Source organism: Salmo trutta, chromosome 17 (genome assembly GCF_901001165.1).
Source record: "Salmo trutta chromosome 17, fSalTru1.1, whole genome shotgun sequence".
Lineage (NCBI taxonomy): Eukaryota > Metazoa > Chordata > Actinopteri > Salmoniformes > Salmonidae > Salmo > Salmo trutta.
In genome coordinates this window covers 20017579-20042684 of record NC_042973.1, presented here as the reverse complement: position 1 = coordinate 20042684, position 25106 = coordinate 20017579, and the positions used below count along the sequence as shown (strand labels likewise).

General features: G+C 43.2%; 1 protein-coding gene across 1 annotated transcript in view; it reads right to left on the bottom strand.

The window, feature by feature from the left end:
- Positions 1-757: 757 nt before the first annotated feature.
- LOC115151822 (protein kinase C-binding protein NELL2) overlaps positions 758-25106 on the bottom strand; it is a 116678-nt gene continuing 92329 nt past the window's right edge. The window contains exons 16-20 of the mRNA XM_029696078.1: positions 8547-8687; positions 7564-7757; positions 6569-6745; positions 1475-1699; positions 758-1258 (exon numbers count right to left, since the gene is read on the bottom strand). Coding sequence (XP_029551938.1) covers positions 1217-1258; positions 1475-1699; positions 6569-6745; positions 7564-7757; positions 8547-8687 — 779 coding nt within the window. The 3' untranslated portion in view covers positions 758-1216. The remainder of the gene's footprint in view (positions 1259-1474; positions 1700-6568; positions 6746-7563; positions 7758-8546; positions 8688-25106) is intronic.

Sequence of the window (25106 nt, the reverse complement as noted above, 5' to 3'; positions counted from 1 at the left end):
TTTTAGGAGTTTTAAGCACTGTACTCTGAATCATACAAGTATTACCATTACCTCTGGAACCAGTGGAAGGAAGCAAAGCAAACCAATTGGGACATTGTGTATACTGTATCACAGTATACACAAATGAGATGCTCAATGTATTGAACAAATGAAAGTTCTCAATCAAATCTGGTACTCAATCAAGTACTGTGTGTGTATTGGCAAACCCTCAAAATGCTATCCTTAAAATCCTAAACTTCAAACACCTTCCAATTATCCATTCAAAATCAGACTGATCTGGATGGTTCTTGATCCTGCACTGTACTATGTAATCATCACCAGCACCATGTACATCGGCAGCAGTGCAGACAGAGGAAGTCCACCTGCTCAATGAATATTTGATGTGAAAGGTCAGGCGTGATGATGTGTAGGTACCACTGATAGGCTGTGATTGCTGGTGTCAGGCTGAGTTTGCTGGTGTCAGGCTGAGTTTCCTCTCCTCTTTTCTGCTCTAACACACTGTCACACAAACATGTGTTCTGACATGAACTAACTCTCACCTCGCTATCCTCTTCACAGGAAGTGGGAAGGTCTGGGAAGGCAAAGCTCAAGTGATTTGCCATCTGTGTTGATTGAATTTTCGGGTACACGAGACCTGAGAGGATGAGTTTTTGACTTCATATGAATACAGACACAAGTCGTGGTTAAGTAGGAGATTGATGGTTTCCAATGACTAATACACAACAACATCCTAAAAAAGACAAGCTCAAACAATTCATGTAAATTGAAATATTTTATTCAATTACACATTAACAAGCCTGGAAATAAATGTAAAAGATGAATAGAAAATAATGCTAGAGGACCACAAAATATAGACGACTTTAATATAATGTAGCAAATGAAAGTTACACTAAAACAACCACTATCTAGGATATCATTGAGATTTAAAGAGTTTAGAAATTAGCAAAATGTTTCTACATCGAGCACATTCATGCCAGTATAATAGTATTTTACAGCGTCATGTTGCAGATGATTTGGGGGTGTTCCTCAATGCACATGGGTCACCCTGATCGGTGAGGCTGAACACAGAGGGGGGCTTGTGGGTACTGTAGTCCATCTGTGTTCTATGATACATGTTTTGTATTTGGTATAAAGAAGTTGGGCTGGAGGGTGGAAAACGCTGGTTGTTTTTACATGGATAACACTGTACAGGGAGGTGCCTTCAGAGCTTCAGGAACTAAAGGCACATGGGGTCCACTGAGCAACAGATATGTCCATTCTGAAAGAGAGGAGGAGGAGAGAGAGACTTTAGAGTGGGTCAATGTTAGACTTTAACCACAATACAGTTCTTCTGTTATTATGTTCTGTTATTTCTCACGGAAAGGCAAACTTGATTTGACATTTAGAATTTCGATAGTCATGGAGTGTTTAGTGCCAACATTGGGTATAGTTGGCCGAAGTCTGCATAGATATAATGAATATCCATGGCTGTTACCTTGCACTGACAGAGGGTGCACTCGGTGCTGTGTTTGACCCAGGAGGAGCCGCTGAAGCGCTTGATGCCGTGCTCGTCCATGCACGTCTTGGTGATGTTGTTGCGGATGGTGTCGGCCTGACAGGGATCAGTGACGCAGCGGGCACAGCATTCGCCCTCGGGCACCACCGTGAATTCACAGTCCACATGGGGGCACAACAGGGGCCAGCAGTCCACCTGCCCCTGCTGTGGATGGGCGAAACAGAAAGACAGACTGGAGTCATATCACTGGGACAATACAATGATACATACCCATGGAGGCTGCTGAGGGGAGGATGGCTCATAATAATGGCTGGAATGGAGCCAATGGAGTGGTATCAACCACGTGTTTGATACCATTCCATTGACTCCATTCCAGCCATTATTAAGAGCTGTCCTCACCTTAGTAGCCTCCACTGGTATGTGCAGCCCATCACCCCTACAATTGTATTGAATAGATCCCGTCCCTTGCCAAATGTTTAGGCATACTTCTATACCACCCTGATGCAGTCATTATCATGTAAACATAGACATTTTGTCCTGATACATCATAGATGTACAGTACATGGGGCTAAGAATATGTCATTGCGTAGGAGTAGCAGTATGAGAAGAAAGACATTTTCAGACACTGGGCTAAAAATGTTCTGTGTTTCCTAATGGAGTTGTTTTGGTCACCCGTTCATTCTCCCTCTTATATTAATCATTACACAGTTGCAGCAGAGAATGCCTTATTGGATTTCTCCAGCAGTCGTTTCAATAAACCAGTGAATACATGTCATATATTCTGGCCAACTTTATAGATCCTGGTTAAGCTATGATTCTGCATGACCTAGTTCTGTTAACATTTTCATCCCTGAGCTTTTGTGGTTTACACCTCCTGGGAAAAAGAGCACACACACACACACACACACACACACACACACACACACACACACACACACACACACACACACACACAACACACACACACACACACACACACACACACACACACACACACACACACACACACACACACACACACACACACACACACACACACACGGTGTATTCATTAGTCGGATTCCATTGCAAAATATTTCATCTGTTGCAAAACGTTTTGCAAAGGAAAACGTTCACTCAAAACGGAAAACGTTTTGCAATGAAAACAAGAGCTTCTATTGGACAAATGCAGGTAGGTCCCTCCATGGGTGGCAGACTGTCTGAAAAATGTTTGAAAAAATTAAATGTGATATTAGGTTTTGCCATAATAAATTATATTGAACTCAAGTACTCAAATAAAAAATATATTTTTAGAACACATGGCCAGAAATGTTTTTTTTGCTAATTTATCTATAGGCCAAAAATGCCTAATATATCATAGCCATTACAGTTTACAGAATCCTAATTGCTAAATTGCCCATATACACTGAGTGTACAAAACATGCTTTTTCCATGACATAGACTGACCAGGTGAATCCAGGTTAAAGCTATGATCCCTTATTGATGTCACTTGTTAAATCCACTTCAATTAGTGTAGATGAAAGGGAGGAGATAGGTTAAATAAGGATTTTTAAACCTTGAGACAATTGAGACATAGATTGTGTATGTGTGCCATTCAGAGGGTGAATGGGCAAGACAAAAGACTTAAGTGCCTTTGAATGGGGTATCGTAGTAGGTGCCAGGCGCACCGTTTTGTGTCCAGAACTGCAACGTTGCAGGGTTTTTCACGCTCAACAGTTTCCCATGTGTATCAAGAATGGTCCACCCCCCCAAAGGACATCCAGCCAACTTCACAACTGTGGGAAGCATTGGAGTCAACATGGGCCAACATCTCTGTGGAACGCTTTTGACACCTTGTAGAGCCCATGCCGACGAATCGAGGCTGTTCTGAATAAAAAAAAACAAGTGCCATTTAAAATTGATTTGATGAAACCATAATATCAACTGGTTATATTATCGTGGAACACAATCTTCAAAAAGGCAGTAACCTCAGCAATGGCGCTTGCTTGTGGAAGCCTGTGGCTGCGCAATGGCATAGCCTTGTTTTGTTAATTTAGCAGACAAGATACTTATTTCCCGAGCACAGTTCACAGTCAAGACTCACCTATTTTATAGTACAAAACATGATGTAATATAACAGAATAAAATATGACAGAATATTTTTCCAGATGCGCATCTCGCTTTTGGAGCAGTTATTCTCAAAGAGGGATCAATTGAAAAGGGGCTCAATTTGGCGAGTTGAAAGATCATTTTTCCAGGGTTAGAAACCAAAATCGCTCTTCTTTTTGATATACAGACGTTCAATTTACACTGAACAAAAATATTAACTCAACAATTTCAATGATTTTACTGAGTTACAGTTCATATAAGGAAATCAGTCAACTGAAATAAATTAATTAGGCCCTAATCTATAGATTTTACATGACTGGGAATACAGATGTGCATCTGTTGGTCACAAACACCTTAAAAAAAAGGTGGAGGCGTGGATCATAAAACCAGTCAGTATCTGGTGTGACCACCATTTGCTTCATGCAGCATGGCACATATTGATCAGTTGATCAGGCTGTTTGTTGATGGTGGCCTGTTGAATGTTGTCCCACTCCTCTTCAATGGCTGTGCGAAGTTGCTGGATATTGGCGGGAACTGGAACACGCTGTTGTTCACGCTGATTCATAACATCCCAAACATGCTTGATGGGTAAAATGTCTGGTGAGTATGCAAGCCATGGAAGAACTGGGACATTTTCAGCTTCCAGGAATTGTGTACAGATAATCATGCTGAAACATGAGGTGATGGCGGCAGATAAATGGCAAAACAATGGGCCTCAGGATCGCGTCACGGTATCTCTGTGCATTAAAATTGCCATTGATAAAATACAATTGTGTTCATTGTCCATAGCTTATGTCTACCCATACCATAACTCCACCACCACCATAGGATAACCTGTTCACAATGTAGGAAATCAGCAACCCGCTCGCCCACATGACGCCTTACACACTGTCTGCGATCTCCCTGGTACAGTTGAAACCGGGATTAATCCGTGAAGACCAAACAGCCAAGAGTTTGAGTTGATTTAAGTTTCCAATTGGGATATTTAATATACCCGAAAATCAGATAGCTCGGCATTTATGTGATGTTGTAGTAAATTAGTCAGGCTATAAAATACAGGCCCATGCCATGCTAATGTGTGCTCCATTCATTCATTGTAAACATTTGAAGTGTGGTTCCTCTGTAGCAGAATTTTTTCATCATAGCCACAGGCAGTGGGTGTAGCTGTAGACTCAGGTCTCCATCACATCTAGAAAAAGGGAGACTAGTATCTGTGCATATTGACGTGTAACATGATAGAGCAGGAGCTCCCGTCCTGTAGATTTTCGCTCTAACCCTAATCTAGCACACCTGATTCTAATAATTAGCTGGTTGATAAGCTGAATCAAGTCAGTCAAAACTGGGGTGGGAGCGAAAACCTACAGGAGGGAAACTCTCCAGGAACAGGGTTGAAGAACCCTGTGATAGAGTATGTGATGTCCTTCAGTCACCTTTACATGAGCCCTGTCAGGTGGGTAAGGCACTGATATGTTTCTAAATAGGCCACTCTTTCTCTTAAAAAGAATCATGTTTCTAGATCTCTGTACGCTTTACAGAAGATGGTCCTATAAAAAGCAGAAATGTTGCTGCGTGTTTCAGGAGAATTACATTTACCGGTGAATTACATTTGGTTTAGGGAGCTTTGCCAGAAATTTGCCTTGGTTAGACAACAGCATGGCGAACAACAGCCATGTTTCATTCCTGCAAATCTAAGGCTAAAATAGTATCCTATACCCATTACGCCCTATAGTAGCAACTCAGAAGATACATACGTCAAAGAGCCATATTCTGTCATTCAAATATTCACAAAAATACATGTAATTTAAAAGGGGATTTGGATCATTGTCTAAGAGAATTGCTTGTCCGTTTCCCTGCTGAGCAGAGCAGGGCCAGTTTGGTTCTGGCTCTGCTAACTGTGTAGGCATTCAAGGTTCATTTCATGTCGAGGTCACGCTACTAGATCCCACGCGTATCTCTCACCATTCTCCTCCACTCCTCTCATTTGTGTGCTGCTGTTTATACCATTTTGGCTGGTAGCTGTGTTTGTGTGTGCAACATGATGTATGTGTGTGCATGCATATGCTAATCACAGAAGGAGAGTGAGGTGGGAAGGCTGTATGTGTGGCTACAACATTCTGTTTGATCTGAGGGAAAAAAGAACCAACGGTAATGCCACTCCTCCGAGGGAACGGGCGGGCGGGAGAGAGCTGGCAGAACAACAAAGCTAAAGATGATTTATGGGTCGACGCAAAGGCAGATTGACACAAATGCAGCTAAGTGTTACTTTTATCCGGGAGTGGAATGGCCAGGGTGAATGCCAAGTGTGACATTTGCATTTAATAAACATATGGCTGGTGGTGAAGAGCGTCTGAAAGGCTTATTGAAGGCGGTAGGATGTGATGTTCTGTCAGATTTAGTGTGAAATCCTCGGAAAAAAGCCTTCCTGTTGTTTGAACAGCAGGGATGCGGGAACCTTGGAAAAGGTCAACATTGGAGAGAGTCAATGCAAACAGTGCGTATTTCTTTGAGTAGATTCAATAGAGAACGTTCTTGACACATCGTAATTCAGTTATATATATTGCAAGGCATAGAGACCTGTGGACATAGAAACCTGTATTCAGTACACACACACACACACACACACACACACACACACACACACACACACACACACACACACACACACACACACACACACACACACACACACACACACACACACACACACACACACACACACACACACACACACACACAATCTCCCGTACATTAATCATGAAAGTACTGGTACTGGTATTCCCTGTATATACTGTAGCTCCATTGTTGTGTATTTTATTTTATTCCTCTTGTGTTAGATACTATTTATTATTCTTTTTTTTTAAACTATGCAAAAGTCTACACCAGTGGTATTCAGCGCATGTGATAAATACAATTTGATTTGATTTAAAACAGAGTCCAGTACAGTGTGTTCTATCTATTTATAGGGTGTGTTTTATTGGTACTCACCAGACACTGGCACTGCTGGCAGTTCTCCACCCAGGTGTCTCCACTGCCGTAGGTCAGCAGGCCGTTCTGGTGCAGACACTGGCTGCTGAGGCGAGGGTCACACTCTGGACAGCAGAACAGGTCAGCTGTCGGGTTCTCACAGTCACACACCATCCTCCTGCACATCACCCGGCCAGTCTGCACAGAGGGGAGGGGGGCGATACACTGTCTGTCAATCAACTGACAGTAACACTCAACTCAAACTACAAACTACAAAGTATAGTTTGTAGCTACTATATTGTAAAGTACAGTCTAACTTACTTTTTTAAAACTCTGCATTGTTGGTTAAGGGCTCGTAAGTAAGCATTTCTTGTTGTATTCAGTGCATGTGACAAATACAATTTGATTTGAACGACTATTGTAAAGTACAGTCTCCATAACCCAAACTCAATATTTGCTAGTTGTTGACCTTGGTTATTGGTTGATTACGCACACTCAACATTACCATTGCTCTCTACTAGCTGACAGTGAACATTACAAAACAATAACATGTTTACTAATTTCTCTGTTTGCTCAGCCGTTCAATACTACTAATTCTGACAGGCAGGTTCTCAATTTCTCTAATCAATTAAAATGACTAATTTCATTAAAGCTTCATTTCTGCCCTCCTCTTTAATTAAATGAATAATATGATGTTTGATTGTTAAATACCCATACTAATCCTCTATAATCACCTGCAAGCATTCCCATACACCAGACATTATCCAAAAGTAAACACTCAATGACTAAATATGACAAGACTGTAGCCTAATAATGATTAGATAAATGTTAGGTTTTTTGCTTAATTAAAAACTAAATTTTTCAAATAACTGGTTCTAGACACATCTAAATTCTTCAGACCTGTATTAATCATCAACTAACTTAATTAATAAAGTCATCATAATGCTTTACATCAACCAATAGAACGCCCCTGACCTGACCATTGTTTTTTTCACCCATCATCCTCTCTGTCTCACCTGACAAGAGCAGACTGAGCACCTATCATTGTCCAGCACCCAGATCTGTCCATTGTGTTTGACTTTGTTGTCATGAATACAGTCTCCGGTGCAGTTCCTCCCGTGGGGGCACCTGCAGTCATAGCCCCCCTCCAAGTTGAAGCACACCGTGTCATTGGCACAGGTGTTCCTCCCTGTCTTGCATTCATTGATATCTGTAGGGAGCCAGAGAGATGACTTCAGGCATATGCTCAACACAGGTCAAATACTGTAGGTTATGCTTAAATTCACATGCATCTTACTGCTTTAAAAAATACAAAGGAAGCAGATGTATTACATTCTAACAGCTCTCAGCCTCAGTAAACTAAAGTGGGCTTTCTTGTCAAAACACTTTGTAATTTCTTCCCCCCAAAGAGACCATTTTTCATCAAATTATAACTGCAGTTGGCTTTGTTCTTCACAGTATGTTCACCTCTCTGACAGTCTCTGATGTGCTCTGTGTGGATCGGCTAGACTTGACAGGTAAAATTTGTCTATAGAGCAGAGAGACAGACAGACACAGAGCTGTAGTACTGTCACTACTGAGGCGTGACTGCATAAGGGTTTCCCTCCATTTTGACATGTGACAAGCTCTTGGCAGGCAGCTTTAGAGAATGTTCCAGAAAGATTGAATGAGCAGTGAAAAGCAGACAGGGATTTTGAGGAAAATGCACCAGTATGCACCGGTATGTCCAGTCCAAACATACTATTACCCACACCCGACAGCAAAAACAACTGGTCAAAAGAAGACCAAGGAAATTTCTAGCTCTGCAATGGTTAGATGTGCTGCTATGATCAACGTTAGAATACACTAGACTAGAATAATGGAAAAACAAACAAGTGTGCAGGTATACTCTATGCATGTGATATTAATATAAATGATCATATGTGACTAGGTGAATAAAGATTGCCTACAACCGCAGTGTTTCTTTTGGTCTTGTGATGAAAGGAGCGAGTCAACTCACCTATGCACGACTCCCCATTAGTAGAGAACAAGCCGTTGTCGTGGTAGCCATCCCGACACTCGCAGTGGTACCACCCGGGCAGGTTGACACAGATGGCTTTGTCATCACACTCCACGAAACCATGAAAACACTCATCAATGTCTGTCAGGAGAGAGAGAGAACAGTGAGGACTAGACCTCTAAGTTTGGAACAGCGTATCGAATTTAGCTTCATTCTTGCCTGACAGACATTTTCAACATTGACCGTGACAATATATTTAGACAAACAACAACTTGACCATCCATTTATTACAAAGGAACGAGATGCAAATAAATTAAACATCTCAAATCAACTGGATTTATGTCAGTACTGAATAAGATGCCCTAATATTTCAACTAATATTTAATTAGACTGGCTTGGCCAGATGAGAGAAGCTTAGCTAGTGATTACGGGATTGGGGCTAAATGTAAGGGCCCAGGTTGCAGAGTGATTAAATGTGTCTGTGTGGGCACGGATGGATTTTTTATGATTGTGTGCGTGTGAGATGCATTATCAGAGTCCCTCATTATGAAAATTGCCCTGTCCTATCAGTGACCTTCCTATTCAACTCCCCCAGAGTCCAGACAGAATAGAACACAGCAGGATCCCCTGGAGGGCCCAGGTCAGGCCTCCTCGTCCCCTACTCTACTCCTTCCCTCCCTTCTTTCCTCTCTGCTCTTCCCCTTACTCCCCTCCCCTTTCATCTCCTCTCCCTTCCTCTCCTCTTGTCCTCTCCCTCTGCCACAGCAGTAATAGGATTAAGATCTATTGGCTAATGAGCATTCACCCCATTAATAGAATTTATCCAGCAGAAATGTTGTGGATATTAGGCACTTATCAGGGATAGTTCACCCAAATTACATATTGGTTTCCTTACACTGTAAGCAGTCTATGGACAAGGTTTGACAGCAATCCACAATTTTGGTTTACTTTCTCTGGCATTGTTTCCAAATGCTAATGTTTTAGGATTTGTAGCAAACATCTCATCCAAGTCTTGGTACATGTTATCGTGTCCAAATCATCAAAAAAGTATCTAAAATTGATTGTGAAACTCAACAAAGTCACTTACAGTGCATTCAGATAGTATTCAGACCCCTTGACTCTTTCCATATTTTGTTACATTACAGATTTATTCTAAAATTCATTATATTCCTCTACACACAATACCCCATAATAACAAAGCAAAAACAGGTTTAGACATTAAAGCAAATGTATAAAAATATAAAACTTTAATGTTACATTTACATAAGTATTCCGACCATTTACTCAGTACTTTATTGAAGCACCTTTGGCAGCGATTATAGCCTCGGGTCTTCTTGGTTATGGCGCTTCAGGCTTGACACGCCTGTATTTGGGGAGTTTCTCCCATTCTTCTCTGCAGATCCTCTCAAGCTTTGTCAGGTTGGTTGGGGAGCGTCACGGCACAGCTATTTTCAGGTTTCTCCAGAGATGTTCGGTTGGGTTCAGGTCTAGGCTCTGGCTGGGCCACTCAAGGACAGAGACCTGTCCTGAAGCCACTCCTGCGTTGTCTTGGCTGTGTGCTTAGGGCCGTTGTCCTGTTGGAAGGTGAACCTTCGCCCCAGTCTGAGGTCCTGAGCGCTCTGGAGCAGGTTTTAGTCAAGGATCTCTCTGTACTTTGCTCTGTTCATCTTTTCATCGAACCTGACTAGTCTCCCAGTCCCTGTGGCTGAAAAACATCCCCACAGCATGATGAGGCTGCCACCCACCATGCTTCACCGTAGGGATGGTGCCAGGTTTCCTCCAGACGTGACACTTGGCATTCAGGCCAATGAATTCAATCTTGGTTTCACCAGACCAGATAATCTTGTTTCTCATGGTCAGAGTCCTTTAGGTGCCTTTTGGAAAACTCTAAGCGGACTGTCATGTGCCTTTTACTGAGGAGTGGCTTTCGTCTGGCCACTCTACAATAAAGGCCTGATTGGTGGAGTGCTGCACAGATGTTGGTCCTTCTGGAAGGTTCTCCCATCCCCACAGAGGAGGTCTGGAGCTCTGTCAGAATGACCCCTCTCCCCCGATTGCTCACTTTGGCCGGGCAGCCAGCTCTAGGACGAGTCTTGGTTGTTCCAAACTTCTTCCATTTAAGAATGATGGAGGCCACTGTGTTCATGGGGACCTTCAATGCTGCAGAAATGTTTTGTTACCCTTCCCCAGATCTGTGCCTCGACACAATCCTGTCTCGGAGCTCTACAGACAATTCCTTCGACCTCATGGCTTGGTTATATAGACAGGTGCGTGCCTTTCCAAATCATGTCCAATCAACTGAATTTACCACAGGAGGACTCCAATCAAGTTGTAGAAACATCTCAAGGATGATCAATGGAAACAGGATGCACCTGAGCTACATTTTGAGTCTCATAGCAAAGGGTCTGAATAGTTATGTAAATAAGGTATTTGTTTTTTATTTTTAATACATTTGCAAACATATTTGCAAACAATATTTGATAAATTTTTGAAAAAAGTCTAACGTACCAAAAAGGTGGAAAAAGTCAAAGGGTCTGAATACTTTCCGATTGCACTGTATAGATGATTTGAACTGTATGTGCAAAAAATGCTAATATCGGTACCATGACTTGAATTGGATTTGTGTCACAATGTAGGAAAAAGGAATGTACAGCAGTAGATATATACAGTAAGATGAACTATGTTGAGAATACAGTATGTATATATAAAGTAAATAATCAATTAGTTATTTTTCAGAGATCAATTACATTTTAACAGAATAATGATGTAGGAATGCAAATCTCATCTGTTCCTAACTACAGAAACGATTTCAGAAAAATAAACATTACGTAAACATTATTAAAGTGACCAGTGTTCATTGACTCTGTACATAGGGTAGCAGTCTCTAAGGTGCAGGGCAGGGCACTGGGCGGAGGCCGGCTAGTGATGACTGTTTAACAGTCTGATGGCCTGGAGATAGAGAGAAGGAAAACATCTTCTGTCCCAGCTTTGATGCACCTGTACTGTCTCCGCCTGCTACATGGTAGCAGGGTGAACACGCCATGGCTCGGGTAGCTGAAGTCCTTGATGATCTTCTTGGGCTTTCTGTGACACCGGGTGCTGTAGATGTCCTGTAGGGCAGGGAGTGTGCCCCTGGTGATGCGTTGGGCGGAACACACTACCCTCAGGAGAGCCCTGCAGTTGCGGACAGTGCAGTTGCCGTTGCTGTACCAGGCCGTGATACAGCCTGACAGAATGCTCTCGATGATGCATCTGTAGAAGTCTTTGCCACATTTTTTCAGCCTCTTGAGTTTGAAGAGGCTCTGTGGTGCTGCCTTCACCACAGTGTCAGGGTGGAGTTACCTCCTCCCTGTAGGATGATCGTGGACTTCAGGAAACAGCAGAGGGAGCACCCCCCTATCCACATCGATGGGACAGTAGTGGAGAGGGTAGAAAGTTAAGTTCCTCGGCGTACACATCACGGACAAACTGAAATAGTCCAACCACACAGACAGCGTGGTGAAGAAGGCGCAGCAGCGCCTCTTCAACCTCAGGAGTCTGAAGAAATTCGGCTTGTCACCAAAAACCCTCACAAACTTTTACAGATGCACAATCGAGAGCATCCTGTCGGGCTGTATCATCGCCTGGTACGGCAACTGCTCCGCCCATAACCATAAGGCTCTCCAGAGGGTAGTGAGGTCTGCACAACGCATCACCGGGGGCAAACTACCTGCCCTCCCGGACACCTACACCACCCGATGTCACAGGAAAGCCAAAAAGATCATCAAGGACAACAACCACCCGAGCCACTGCCTGTTCACCCCGCTATCATCCAGAAGGCGAGGTCAGTACAGGTGCATCAAAGCAGGGACCGAGAGACTGAAAAACAGCTTCTATCTCAAGGTCATCAGACTGTTAAACAGCCATCACTAACATTGAGTGGCTGCTGCCAACATACTGACTCAACTCCAGCCACTTTAATAATGGAAAAATTGATGTAATAAAATGTATCACTAGCCACTTTAAACAATGCCACTTCATATGTTTACATACCCTACATTACTCATGTCATATGTATATACTGTACTCTATACCATCTACTGCATCTTGCCATCTTGATGTAATGTATCACTAGCCACTTTAAACAATGCCACTTTTATATGTTTACATACCCTACATTACTCATCTCATATGTATATACTGTACTCTATACCATACCATCCACTGCATCTTGCCTATGCCGTTCGGCCATCACTCATTCATATATTTTTTTATGTACATATTCTTATTAATTCCTTTACACTTGTGTGTATAAGGTAATTCTTGTGAAATTGTTAGGTTAGATTACTCGTTGGATATTACTGCATTGTCAGAACAAGAAGCACAAGCATTTCGCTACACTCGCATTAACATTTGCTAACCATGTGTATGTGACAAATAAAATTTGATTTGATCTTTGTTGGTAAACAGGCCTACCACTGTTGTGTTGTCAGCAAACTTGATGATTGAGTTGGCGATGTGCGTATCCATGCGGTCATGACCGAACAGTGAGTACAGGAGGAAGCTGAACACGCACCTCTGTGGGGCCCCCCATATTGAGGATCAGTGTGGCGGTGTTGCTGCCAACCTTCACCACCTGGGGTCGTCTAGTCACGAAGTCTAGGACCCAGTTGCAAAGAGAGGGGTTCAGACCCAGGGCCCTGAGCTTAGTGATGAGCTTGGAGGGCAGTGTGAGGGCAGTGTGCAGTGCAATGGCGATTGTGTCGTCCGTAGAGCTGTTGGGGCGGTATGGACATTTTAGTGAGTCTAGGATGTCAGATAAGGTGGAGGTTATGTGGTCCTTAACTAGCCTCTCAAAGCACTTCATGATGACAGAAGTGAGTGCTACCGGGCGATAGTCATTTAGTTAAGTTACCTTTGCTTTCTTGGGAACAGGAACAATGGTGGAGATCTTGAAACAAGTGGGAACAACATACTGGGATAGGAAGAGATTGAATGTCTGTAAACACTCCAGCCAGCTGTACTGTCATTTTGCATCTTTGATTTCCTTACGGAGGTCCTCGCTGGTCTGTTTTTACAGGTCCATGTTGCCAGTCACCTTGCCGTGGATAAATGTGGTGGTTTGCGATTTCAGTTTTGCCAAATGCTGCCATCTATCCACATTGTTTGGTTTGGATAAGTTCTAATCATCACAGTAAGAATAACATCTTCTATGCACTTCTTGATGAACCCAGTCACTGAGTCAGTGTATACATTGATACTATTCCCAGAGGCAACCTGTGATCAAAACAATCCAGAAGCATAGATTCCGATTGTTCAGACCAACATAGAACAAGACCTTACCACAGGTGCTTCCTGTTTAAGCTTCTGCTTATAGGCGGGGCGGAGCAGGATGGAGGCGTGATTTGATTTGCCGCATGGAAGGGCCTTGCAGTTGTCCCGGAAGTGAGAGTAACAATGGTCAAGCGTGTTGGTAGAATTTCGGGAGTGTTTTCCTCAGATTTCCTTTATCAAAAGACCCCAGGTACAATAAATGTGGCCTCAGGAATTGTGGTTTCCAGTTTGCACAAAGTCAAATCAATCAAATTGTATTGTATTTGTCACATGCTTCGTAAACAACAGGTGTAGACTAATAGTGAAATGCTTACTTACGGGTCCTTTTCCAACAATGCAGAGTTAAAAATAATATACAGTACCAGTCAAAAGTTTGGACACACCTACTCATTCTAGCGTTTTTCTTTATTTTGACTATTTTCTACATTGTAGAATAATAGTGAAGACATCAAAACTATGAAATAACATTAATGGAATCATGTAGTAACTAAAAAAGTGTTAAACAAATCAAAATATACTTTATATTTGAGATTCTTCAAAGAAGCCACCCTTTGCCTTAAAGACAGCTTTGAACACAACCCTGTGGTTGTGGGCGGTGCAGTTGCCGTACCAGGCGGTGATACAGCCCGACAGGATGCTCTCAATTGTGCATCTGTAAACGTTTGTGAGGGGTTTAGGTGACAAGCCACATTTCTTCAGCCTTTTGAGGTTGAAGAGGTGCTGTTGCACCTTCTTCACCACACTATCTGTGTGAGGTGGACCATTTCAGTTTGTCCGTGATGTGCCGAGGAACTTAAAACGTTCCACCTTCTCCACAGCTGTCCTGTCGATGTGGATAAGGGGGTGCTCCCTCTGCTATTTCCTAAAGTCCACGATCATCTGTTTTGTTGATGTTGAGTGAGAGGTTGTTTTCCTGACACTACTCTCCGAGTGCCCTCACCTCCTCCCTATAGGCTGTCTCGTCATTGTTGGTAATCAAGCCTACTATCGCTGTGTCATCTGCAAACTTGATGATTGAGTTGGAGGAGTGCATGGCCACGCAGTCATGGGTGAACCGGGAGTACAGGAGAGGGCTGAGCACGCACCCTTGTGGGGCCCCAGTGTTATTACACCTTTATTTCAACAAGGAACACAGCCTGAGACCAAGGTCTCCTTTACAGCTGGGTCCTGCGTATACATATACAGTTTAGGTACAATGATTAAGATATTACACAAGACAAACAAAACGATCACAGATAACACAAAAAAAATACAGCAGTAGATTGTTACATTTAGACATAAGTTATTGTGCTATTAGGGGAATAACCTGTATTACCAAAAGAAGTTACAAGCAATACAAAAATAAAAATCCTTCAATAAATGTTTAAAATGGGCAGGGGGGGACAAGAGTCTCAAGTTTAAATTTGGTCTGCAAGCTATTCCATAAGCAAGGAGCGTAACAGGAAAAGGCAGCCAACTCTGTGGAGATCGCAGGGGCCTCAAGTGTAATCCATGCTTGAGACCTGGTTTTATGAATTATAATTCTAATGTTGATGAGTGATGATAAATAAGAAGGTAGTTTATTCAGAAGTGTTTTATAGACAAAAAGGAGAGCATGTTGTTCTCGTCTCATGGACAGCAAAGTCCAATCCACAATTGGATATAAAACAGTGGTGAATTCTGTAGCTAGCACCCGTAATAAACCTAAGTGCACAATGATAAGTAGCATCCAGCAGTTTCAGTGTGGATGCCGTAGCATGCATGTAGATAATATCCCCAAAATCTATAACAGACATAAAAGTAGCTTGAGGATCAGCAAAGTGGAGATGTTGTTTCCTACCTTCACCACCTGGGGGCGGCCCGTCAGGAAGTCCAGGAACCAATTGCACAGGGCGGGGTTGAGACTCATGGCCTCAAGCTTAATGATGAGCTTGGAGGGTACTATGGTGTTGAATGCTGAGCTGTAGTCAATGAACAGCATTCTTACATAGATATTCCTCTTGTCCAGATGGGATAGGGCAGTGTGCAGTGTTTTGGCAATTGCATCATCTGTGGACATTTTGGGGCGGTACGCAAATTGAAGTGGGTCTAGGGTGATAGGTAAGGTGGAGGTGATATTATCCTTGACTAGTTACCTTTGCCTTCTTGGGTACAGGAACAATGGTGGCCATCTTGAAGCATGTGGAGACAGCAGACTGGGATAGGGAGAGATTGAATATGTCCGTAAACAAAACAGCCAGCTGGTCTGCGCATGCTCTGAGGACGCGGCTAGGGATGCCGTCTGGGCAGGCAGCCTTGAGAGGGTTAACACGTTTAAAATGTCTTACTCACGTCGGCCACGGAGAAGGAGAGCCCACAGTCCTTGTTAGCGGGCCGCATCAGTGGCACTGTATTATCCTCAAAGCGGGAAAAGGTGTTTAGTTTTTCTGGAAGCAAGACATCAGTGTCTGCGACGTGGCTAGTTTTCTTTTTGTAGTCTGCGATTTTCTGTAGACCCTGCCATATACATCTCGTGTCTGAGCCATTGAATTGCGACTCCACTTTGTCTCTATACTGACATTTCGCTTATTTGATTGCCTTGCGGAAGGAATACGTACACCGTTTGTATTCGTCCATATTCCCCATAGTCACCTTTCCATGGTTAAATGCGGAGGTTCGCGCTTTCAGTTTTGCGTGAATGCTGCCATCTATCCACGGTTTCTGGTTAGGGTAGGTTTTAATAGTCACAGTGGGTACAACATCTCCTATGAATTTCCTTAAACTCACTCACCGAATCAGCGTATAAATCAATATTATTCCCGCCTCTATACCAGGCGGTGTCAGTGCCCAAAAATTGTCAAAGACTCCAACCACCCTGGACATAGACTGTTCTCTCTGCTACTGCACAACAAGCGGTACCGGAGCACCATGTCTAGGTCCAAAAGGCTTCTTAACAGCTGCTACCCCCAAGCCATAAGACTTTTGAACAGCTAATCAAATGGCTATCCCCCCTCCCCCTCTTTAATGCTGCTGCTACTCTCTGTCATTATCTATGCATAGTCACTTTAATAACTCTACCTACATGTACATATTACCTCAACTAATTATTTGTTACTTTTATTTATTTTTTTATCGTTTTTTAATTTTTTTAAATTAAAATTGCATTGTTGGTGAAGGGTTTGTAAGTAAGCATTTCACTGGAAGGTCTACACCTGTTGTATTCGACGCATGTGGCAAATAACATTTTATTTGAGGTAGTCACCTGGAATGCATTTAAGTTAACAGGTGTGCCTTGTTAAAAGTTAATTTGTGGAATGCGTTTGAGCCAATCAGTTGTGTTGTGACAAGGTAGGGATGGTATACAGAAGATAGCCCTACTTGGTAAAAGACCAAGTCCATATTATGGCAAGAACAGCTCTAATAAGCAAAGAGAAAACGACAGTCCATCAATACTTATTGACTGACCTTCATGTCTTAAAGGAAAATGTCAAGAACTTTGAAAGTTTCTTCAAGTGCAGTCGAAAAAAAAACATCAAGCACTATGATGAAACTGTCTCTCATAAGGACCGCCACAGGAAAGGAAGACCCAGCGTAACCTCTGCTGCAGAGGATAAGTTCATTGGAGTTAACTGCACCTCAGATTGCAGCCCAAATAAATGCTTCACAGAGTAACAGACATATCTCAACATCAACTGTTCAGAAGAGACTGCATGAATCAAGCCTTCGTGGTTGAATTGCTGCAAATAAACTACTACTAAAGGACACCAATAAAGAAAATAATTGCTTGGGCCAAGAAACACGATCAATGGACATTAGACCAGTGGAAATCTGTCCTTTGTTCTGATGAGTCCAAATATTAGATTTTAGTTTCCAACCGCTGTGTCTTTGTGAGACGCAGAGTAGGTGAACGGATATTCTCTGCATGTGTGGTTCCCACCATGACGCATGAAGGAGATGGTGTGATGGTGCTTTTCTGGTGACACTGTCAGTGATTTATTTAGAATTCAAGGCACACTTAATCAGCATGGCTACCACAGCATTCTGCAGCGATACACCATTCCATCTGGTTTGTGCTTAGTGGGACTATTATTTGTTTTTCAACAGGACAATGACCCAAAACACCTCTAGGCTGTGTAAGTGCTATTTGACCAAGAAGGAGAGCGATGGAGTGTTGCATCAGATGACCTGGCCTCCACAAATCACCTGACCTAAACCCAATTGAGATGGTTTGGGATGAGTTGGACCGCAGAGTGAAGGAAAAGCAGCCAACAAGTGCTCAGCATATGTGGAACTCCTTCAAGACTGTTGGAAAAGCATTCCAGATGAAGCTGGTTGAGAGAATGCCAAGAGTGTGCAAAGCTGTCATCAAGGCAAAGGGTGGCTACTTTGAAGAATCTCAAAAATATATATTTAGATTTTTTTACACTTTTTTGGTTACTACATGATTCCATGCGTGTTATTTCATAGTTTTGATGTCTTCACTATTATTCTACAATGTAGAAAATAGTTTTTAAAAAACGAGAAAAAAAAACACTGAATGAGTAGGTTTGTCCAACCTTTTGACTGGTTCTGTATATAAAATTAATAAATATACAGTGAAAAACAAATAATGATCACTAAAATTAACATGGCTATATACAGGGAGTACCAGTACCGAATCGATGTGAAGGGGTACGAGGTAATTGAGGTTGCTTTGTACATATAGGTAGGAGTAAAGTGACTAGGCAACTTGATAGGTAATAGACAGTAGTAGCAGCGTATGTGGTGAGTGTGAAAGTGTGTGTGTGGCATTAGTATGCATGTGTTATGCGTATGTAGTGTGTTTCGTTGTCAGTGTAAGTATGTGTGAGTCCAGTGTGTGTGCATAGAGTCAGTGCCTTCCTCTGACAGCACTTGGCATGGAGCTCCCTGATGGTAGGAAGCTCGGCCCCTGTGATGTACTGGGTGGTAGTCACCACCGTAGCGCCTTGCAGTTGCCGTACCAAGCGGTGATGCAGGCAGTCAAGATGCTCTCAATGGTGCAGCTGTAGAACTTTGAGGCTCTGAGGGCCCATGCCAAATCTTTTCAGCCTCCTGAGGGGGAAGAGGCACTGTCGTACCCTCTTCACAGCGATGTGGGTTTGTGTGCACCATGTTAATTCCTTAGTGATGTGGACACCGTGGAACTTGGATCTCTTGACACGCTCCAATACGGCCCCCTCAATGTGGATGGGGGTGTGCTCGTCCGTCCATTTCCTGTAGTCCATAATCAGCTCCTTTGTCTTGCTGACGTTGAAGTCCAGTGTAATGATTCCGTAAAACAGAGTATGCCCCGTATGTCCCTTATGTCTCAATGAAAGGAGATCCATGCCCTGAGCTTGTCTACATTATTGTCCAGGGACTGAACGTTTGCAAGTAATATACTTGGAAGCGGTCGGAGGTTTGCTCGCCACCTGACTAGAACCACACTTCTCCTCCCTTTTCTCTGGCGTCAACATTTGGGTGTAGCACCCAGGATGACTGGGGCTGCCTCGGGAAGTCCAAACAAAGGATCCAGATCAGGGAAGTAAAATTTCTGGGCGAATTTCTCGAGTGACCTCCAATCTAATGTCCAAATGTTATTTTTGGTTGTAGGACATAATACTTAACATTGAGCAAATAATTTAAGAAATAACACAAAAAAGCTAACTACAGCACCTTGCCACTATAATGAATACTCAGGGAGAAAAAGGTGCAGATTCACACGCAGAGCGCGTCAGGTGGTTATTTCACCTTTGCAGAAAGCAGGACTCGTGGTCACAGGCAGGCAATACACAGGTAGGCAAACAGGCAGGTAAATCAGAACTAGGACTGAAGGCTATAACTGGTTCTCACAAACGAGCTAGGAAAAGGCTAGGTAGAGTCAAAATTAACAATACCTCACAAAGGCAAACAGAATGAACTGCACTAAATAAGGAGCTGATGAGACCAGGTGAGTAACTACAGTGCCTTGCAAAAGTATTCATCCCCCGTGGCGTTTTTCAAATTTTGTTGCATTACAACCTGTAATTTAAATTGATTTTTATTTGGATTTCATGTAATGGACATTCACTTCAATAACTTGGACTATTTTGTGTAAAAAATAAAATGTTTCAAAACAATTCTAAAAAATACAAAACGTAAAAGTGGAGCGTGCATATGTATTCACCCCTTTGCTATGAAGCTAAATAAGATCTTCTGCAACCAATTACTTTCAGAAGTGACATAATTAGTTAAATAAAGTCCACCTGTGTGCAATGAGATAGATATACACACACACACACACACACACACACACATCTGTTCTGAAAGGCCCCAGAGTCTGCAACACCACTAAGCAAGGGGCACCACCAAGCAAGCAGCACCATAAAGACCAAGGAGCTCTCCAAACAGGTCAGGGACAAAGTTGTGGAGAAGTACAGATCAGGGTTGGGTTATAAAAAAAAAAATATCTGAAACTTTGAACGTCCCACAGAGCACCATTATATCCATTATTTAAAAAAATGGAAAGAATATGGCACCACAACAAACCTGCCAAGAGAGGGCCACCCACCAAAACCCACAGACCAGGCAAGGAGGGAATTAATCAGAGAGGCAACAAAGAGACCAAAGATAACCCTGACGGAGCTGCAAAGCTCCACAGCGGAGATTGGAGTATCTGTCCATAGCACCACTTTAATCCGTACACTCCTCAGAGCTGGGCTTTACGGAAGAGTGGCCAGAAAAAAGCCATTGCTTAAAGAAACAAAATAAGCAAACATGTTTGGTGTTCACCAAAAGGCACATGGGAGACTCCCCAAACATATGGAAGAAGGTACTCTGGTCAGATGAGACTAAGAAATGTAGCTTTTTGGCCATCAAAGAAAACACTATGTCTGGGGCAAACCAAACACCTCTCATCACCTCGAGAACACCATCCCCACAGTGAAGCATGAAACTGGTTAGAATGAAAGGAATGATGGATGGTGCTAAATACAGGGAAATTCTTGAGGGAAACCTGTTTCAGTCTTCCAGGGATTTGAAACTGGGACAGAGATTCACCTTCCAGCAGGACAATGACCCTAAGCATACTGCTAAAGTAACACTTGAGTGGCTTAAGGGGAAACATTTAAATGTATTGGAATGGCCTAGTCAAAGCCCAGACCTCAATCCAATTGAGAATATGTGGTATAACTTAAAGATTGCTGTACACCAGCGGAACCCATCCAACTTGAAGGAGCTGGAGCAGTTTTGCCTTGAAGAATGGGCAAAAATCCTAGTGGCAAGATTTGCCAAGCTTAGAGTCATACCCCAACAGACTTGCAGCTGTAAATGCTGCAAAAGGTGGCTCACAAAGTGTTGACTTTGGGGGGGGAATAGTTGTTCAAGTTCTGTTTTTTTGTCTTATTTCTTGTGTGTTTCACAAAAAAAATTTGCATCTTCAAAGTGGTAGGCATGTTGTGTAAATCAAATGATACAAACCCCCCCAAAAATCTATTTTAATTCCAGGTTGCAAGGCAACAAATTAGGAAAAATGCCAAGAGGGGTGAATACTTTCACAAGCCACTGTAACACAGGTGAAATCGGCAATGTAGACTAGTGGTTAGAGCGTTGGACTAGTAACCGAAAGGTTGCAAGATTGAATACCCGAGCTGACAATGTACAAATCTGTCGTTCTGCCCCTGAACAAGGCAGTTAACCCACTGTTCCTAGGCCATCCTTGAAAATAAGAATTTGTTCTTAACCTGTTAGGGTATAGGGGGCAGTATTTTCACGGCTGGATAAAAAAATGTACCCGATTTAATCTGGTTACTAATCCTACCCAGTAACTACAATATGCATATACTTATTATATATGGATAGAAAACACCCTAAAGTTTCAAAAACTGTTTGAATGGTGTCTGTGAGTATAACAGAACTCATTTGGCAGGCAAAACCCTGAGACAGATTCTGACAGGAAGTGGATACCTGTGTTGAATTGAATTGACTTTAAGCCTATACCATTGAAAAACAAAGGGGCTGAGGAATATTTTGGCACTTCCTATTGCTTCCACAAGATGTCCCCAGCCTTTACAAAGTGTTTTGAGTCTTCTACAGTGAGATCTGACTGAAGAAGAGCCTTGGAACGTGATGGCCCATTAGACACCTGGCGCGCGAGTTGATGGTGGGTACTCTCATTCCGAAACGTTTTAAAAGAGAACCCAATGGTCCGCCTTGAATTTTATTCATGTTCTGGTTAAAAAAGGCCCTAATGATTTATGCGATACAACGTTTGACATGTTTGAACGAACGTAAATATATTTTTTCCGTTCTTGAAGTGAAGTCCGGCTGGCTTAGATCATGTGCTACAACACGGAGGTTTTTGGACATAAATGATGAGCTTTTTTGAACAAAACTACATTCGTTATGGACCTGGGATTCTTTGGAAGTGACATCTGATGAAGAGAATCAAAGGTAATGGATTATTTACATAGTATTTTCGATTTTAGATCTCTCCAACATGGCGGTTAGTCTGTATCGCAATGCGTATTTTTCTGGCGCAGTGCTCAGATTATTGCAAAGTGTGATTTCCCAGTAAGGTTAATTTTAAATCTGGCAAGTCCATTGCGTTCAAGAGATGTAAATCTATAATTCTTTGAATGACAATATAATATTTTACCAATGTTTTCTAATATTAATTAATTATTTTGTTGTCATGACTTGACTGCCGGTATTGGAGGGAAACGATTTCCTGAACATCAACGCCATAGTAAAACGCTGTTTTTAGATATAAATATGAACTTGATAGAACTAAAAATGCATGCATTGTCTAACAATGTCCTAGGAGTGTCATCTGATGGAGATTGTAAAAGGTTAGTGCATAATTTTAGCTGATTTTATGGTTTTGGTGACGCCTGTCTTTGAATCGACAATACACTACACACAGCTATTGTCAATGTACTCTCCTAACATAACCTAACTTTATGCTTTCCCCGTAAAACCTTTTTGAAATCGGAAAACGTGGTTAGATTAAGGAGATGTTTATCTTTCAAAGGCTGTAAGTTAGTTGTATGTTTGAGAAATTTGAATTTTGACATTTATTTGGTTTCAAATTTGCCGCTCTTGAAATGCACCTGCTGTTGATAGGGTGCGCCACGGGTGGCACGCTAACGTCCCACATAGCCCCAAGAAGTTAACTGACTTGCTAGTTAAATAAAGGTAAAATTAAAAATACATTTTAAAAATCCATAAACCAAAATGTTCAAGAACACAACGAAACAGAACACAAGGTTAACTAAGAAAATAAATACAGAACCTTACAGTACACCCCCCCACCCCCGCCAAGGGAGGCTCTTGACGACCCAACGGCATCGGAGGGTGGAGCGGGTGGGGGAGCAGAGGCGGCCACCTACCTCGGGAGTGAGGTCCGGCAGGCTGGTTCAACAAGGTCGTGGACTGATCCGACGTTCTGCGTCGAGGCTGATGTCCAGTGGGTCTGTTCAGGTGTCAACCCCCGGGGAGCAGGACGATCCAGACGGTTATGGTGGAATTCCTGAATCATCTCTGGGTCGAGGATGTATTGGTCGGGGACCAATACATAGATAGTGGACTGGGAAGGTTATGGGCCTAATGACCGGTCCAGGGTCCCCGACCAGGCGTTTGGAATCAAGGATGGCCTGAATGGCGTAGGAAGGTTCCCCTCTGACGTCCAATGGTGGGGGCGCACTGCGGGTTGAGACTGGAGAATGATGAGGACTGTAAGTGACCGGTTTTAGCAGAGACACATGGAAGGACGAGGAGATTTTATACTGATAGGGTAACTGGAGGCGGTACGTGACAGGGTTGATGCGATGGGTTATCTTGAAGGGACCAATGAAGCGAGGACAGATTTTTTTTGCAGGGGAGGCGGAGCCAGATGTCTCTGGTAGAGAGCCACACACGCTGTCCGGGGTGAAAGAGTGGCGTAGGTTGGCGGCAAAGCATTTCTGGGTATTAGAGGCTTCCTGCAGATGCCAGTGAGCGGTCTCCCATACCCACGCACTACGCCGAAACCAGTCGTCGACAGCTGGGACAGTACCAGACTCCGCCTCCCAGGGAAACATGGGGGGTTGGTAACCAAGTACACACTGAAACGGAGTAAGGCAGAGGGATGAATGTATGAGTGACTTCTGACCGTATTCGGCCCAGGCCATATACTGACTCCAGTCGTGTGGAGAGGCAGAACATTGTTGGCTGAGGTACTTCCCTATTTCTTGGTTCAGGCGTTCCGTTTGCCCGTTGGTCTGGGGATGGTACTCGGAGGAGAGGCTGAGGGCGACCCCCAGTCAGTCACAGAAGGCTCGCCACACGCGGGAGACAAACTGCAAACTGGGGCCCGCGGTCAGAGACGATGTCCTCCGGAATCCCATACAGACGGAACACCTGCTGGAACATACACTCAGCCAATTCTATGACGTTAGGTAAATGAGGAAGAGGAACAAGACACATTTTTGAAAAACGGTCTACTATGAATGACAAGGATGGTGGTGTTACCAGAGGATTCAGGAAGGTCTGTGATGAAGTCAACAGCTATGTGGGATCAGGGTCTGTGAGGGATAGGCAAAGGTTGAAGCTTACCGGAAGAGAAATGCGAGGGCTTTTGGTTTGGGCGCAGACGCGACAGGAGAGTACAGAATCCCTTACGTTGGATGCCAGTGAGGACCACCTGAACTTACGGGCCAGAAGTTCGGTGGTTTGTGTAATGCCTGGATGTCTTGACCCCAAGGACATGTGACACCAATGCATCAGTTGGGGTCTAAGAGCTGCTGGTACGTAACTCCTCCCAGCTGAAGTCTCAGGAGGAGCTGGGTCTGAGGTTAGTGCTTCTTGTATGGCAGAGTGAACCTCCCACTGTACCGGTCCTGAAATGCAGGAGGAAGGAAGAATGGGTGTAGGATCTGAGTTACTGGTTGGAAGGTCAAACTGGCGGGAGAGAGCATCAGCTTTTACAGTTTTCTTTCCAGGAATGTAAGTAACATGAAAATGGAAGCATGTGAAGAAGAGAGCCCAGCAGGCTTGTCTGGAGTTTAACCTCTTGGCCCCTCTGATATATTCCATATTACGATGATCTGTTATGACAAGAAAGGGATGTTGTGCACCCTCCAACCTGTGGGGCCACTCGAGGGCCAGCTTGAGGGCAAGGAGTTCTCTGTTCCCTACATCGTAATTCCTCTCAGCGGAGGATAACTTCCTTGAGAAGAAGGCACAGGGATGTGATTTTGGAGGTGTTCCCACCCGCTGAGAGAGTATGGCTCCTACTCCTACTTTGGGGGTGTGCGCCAAGATGAAAGGAAG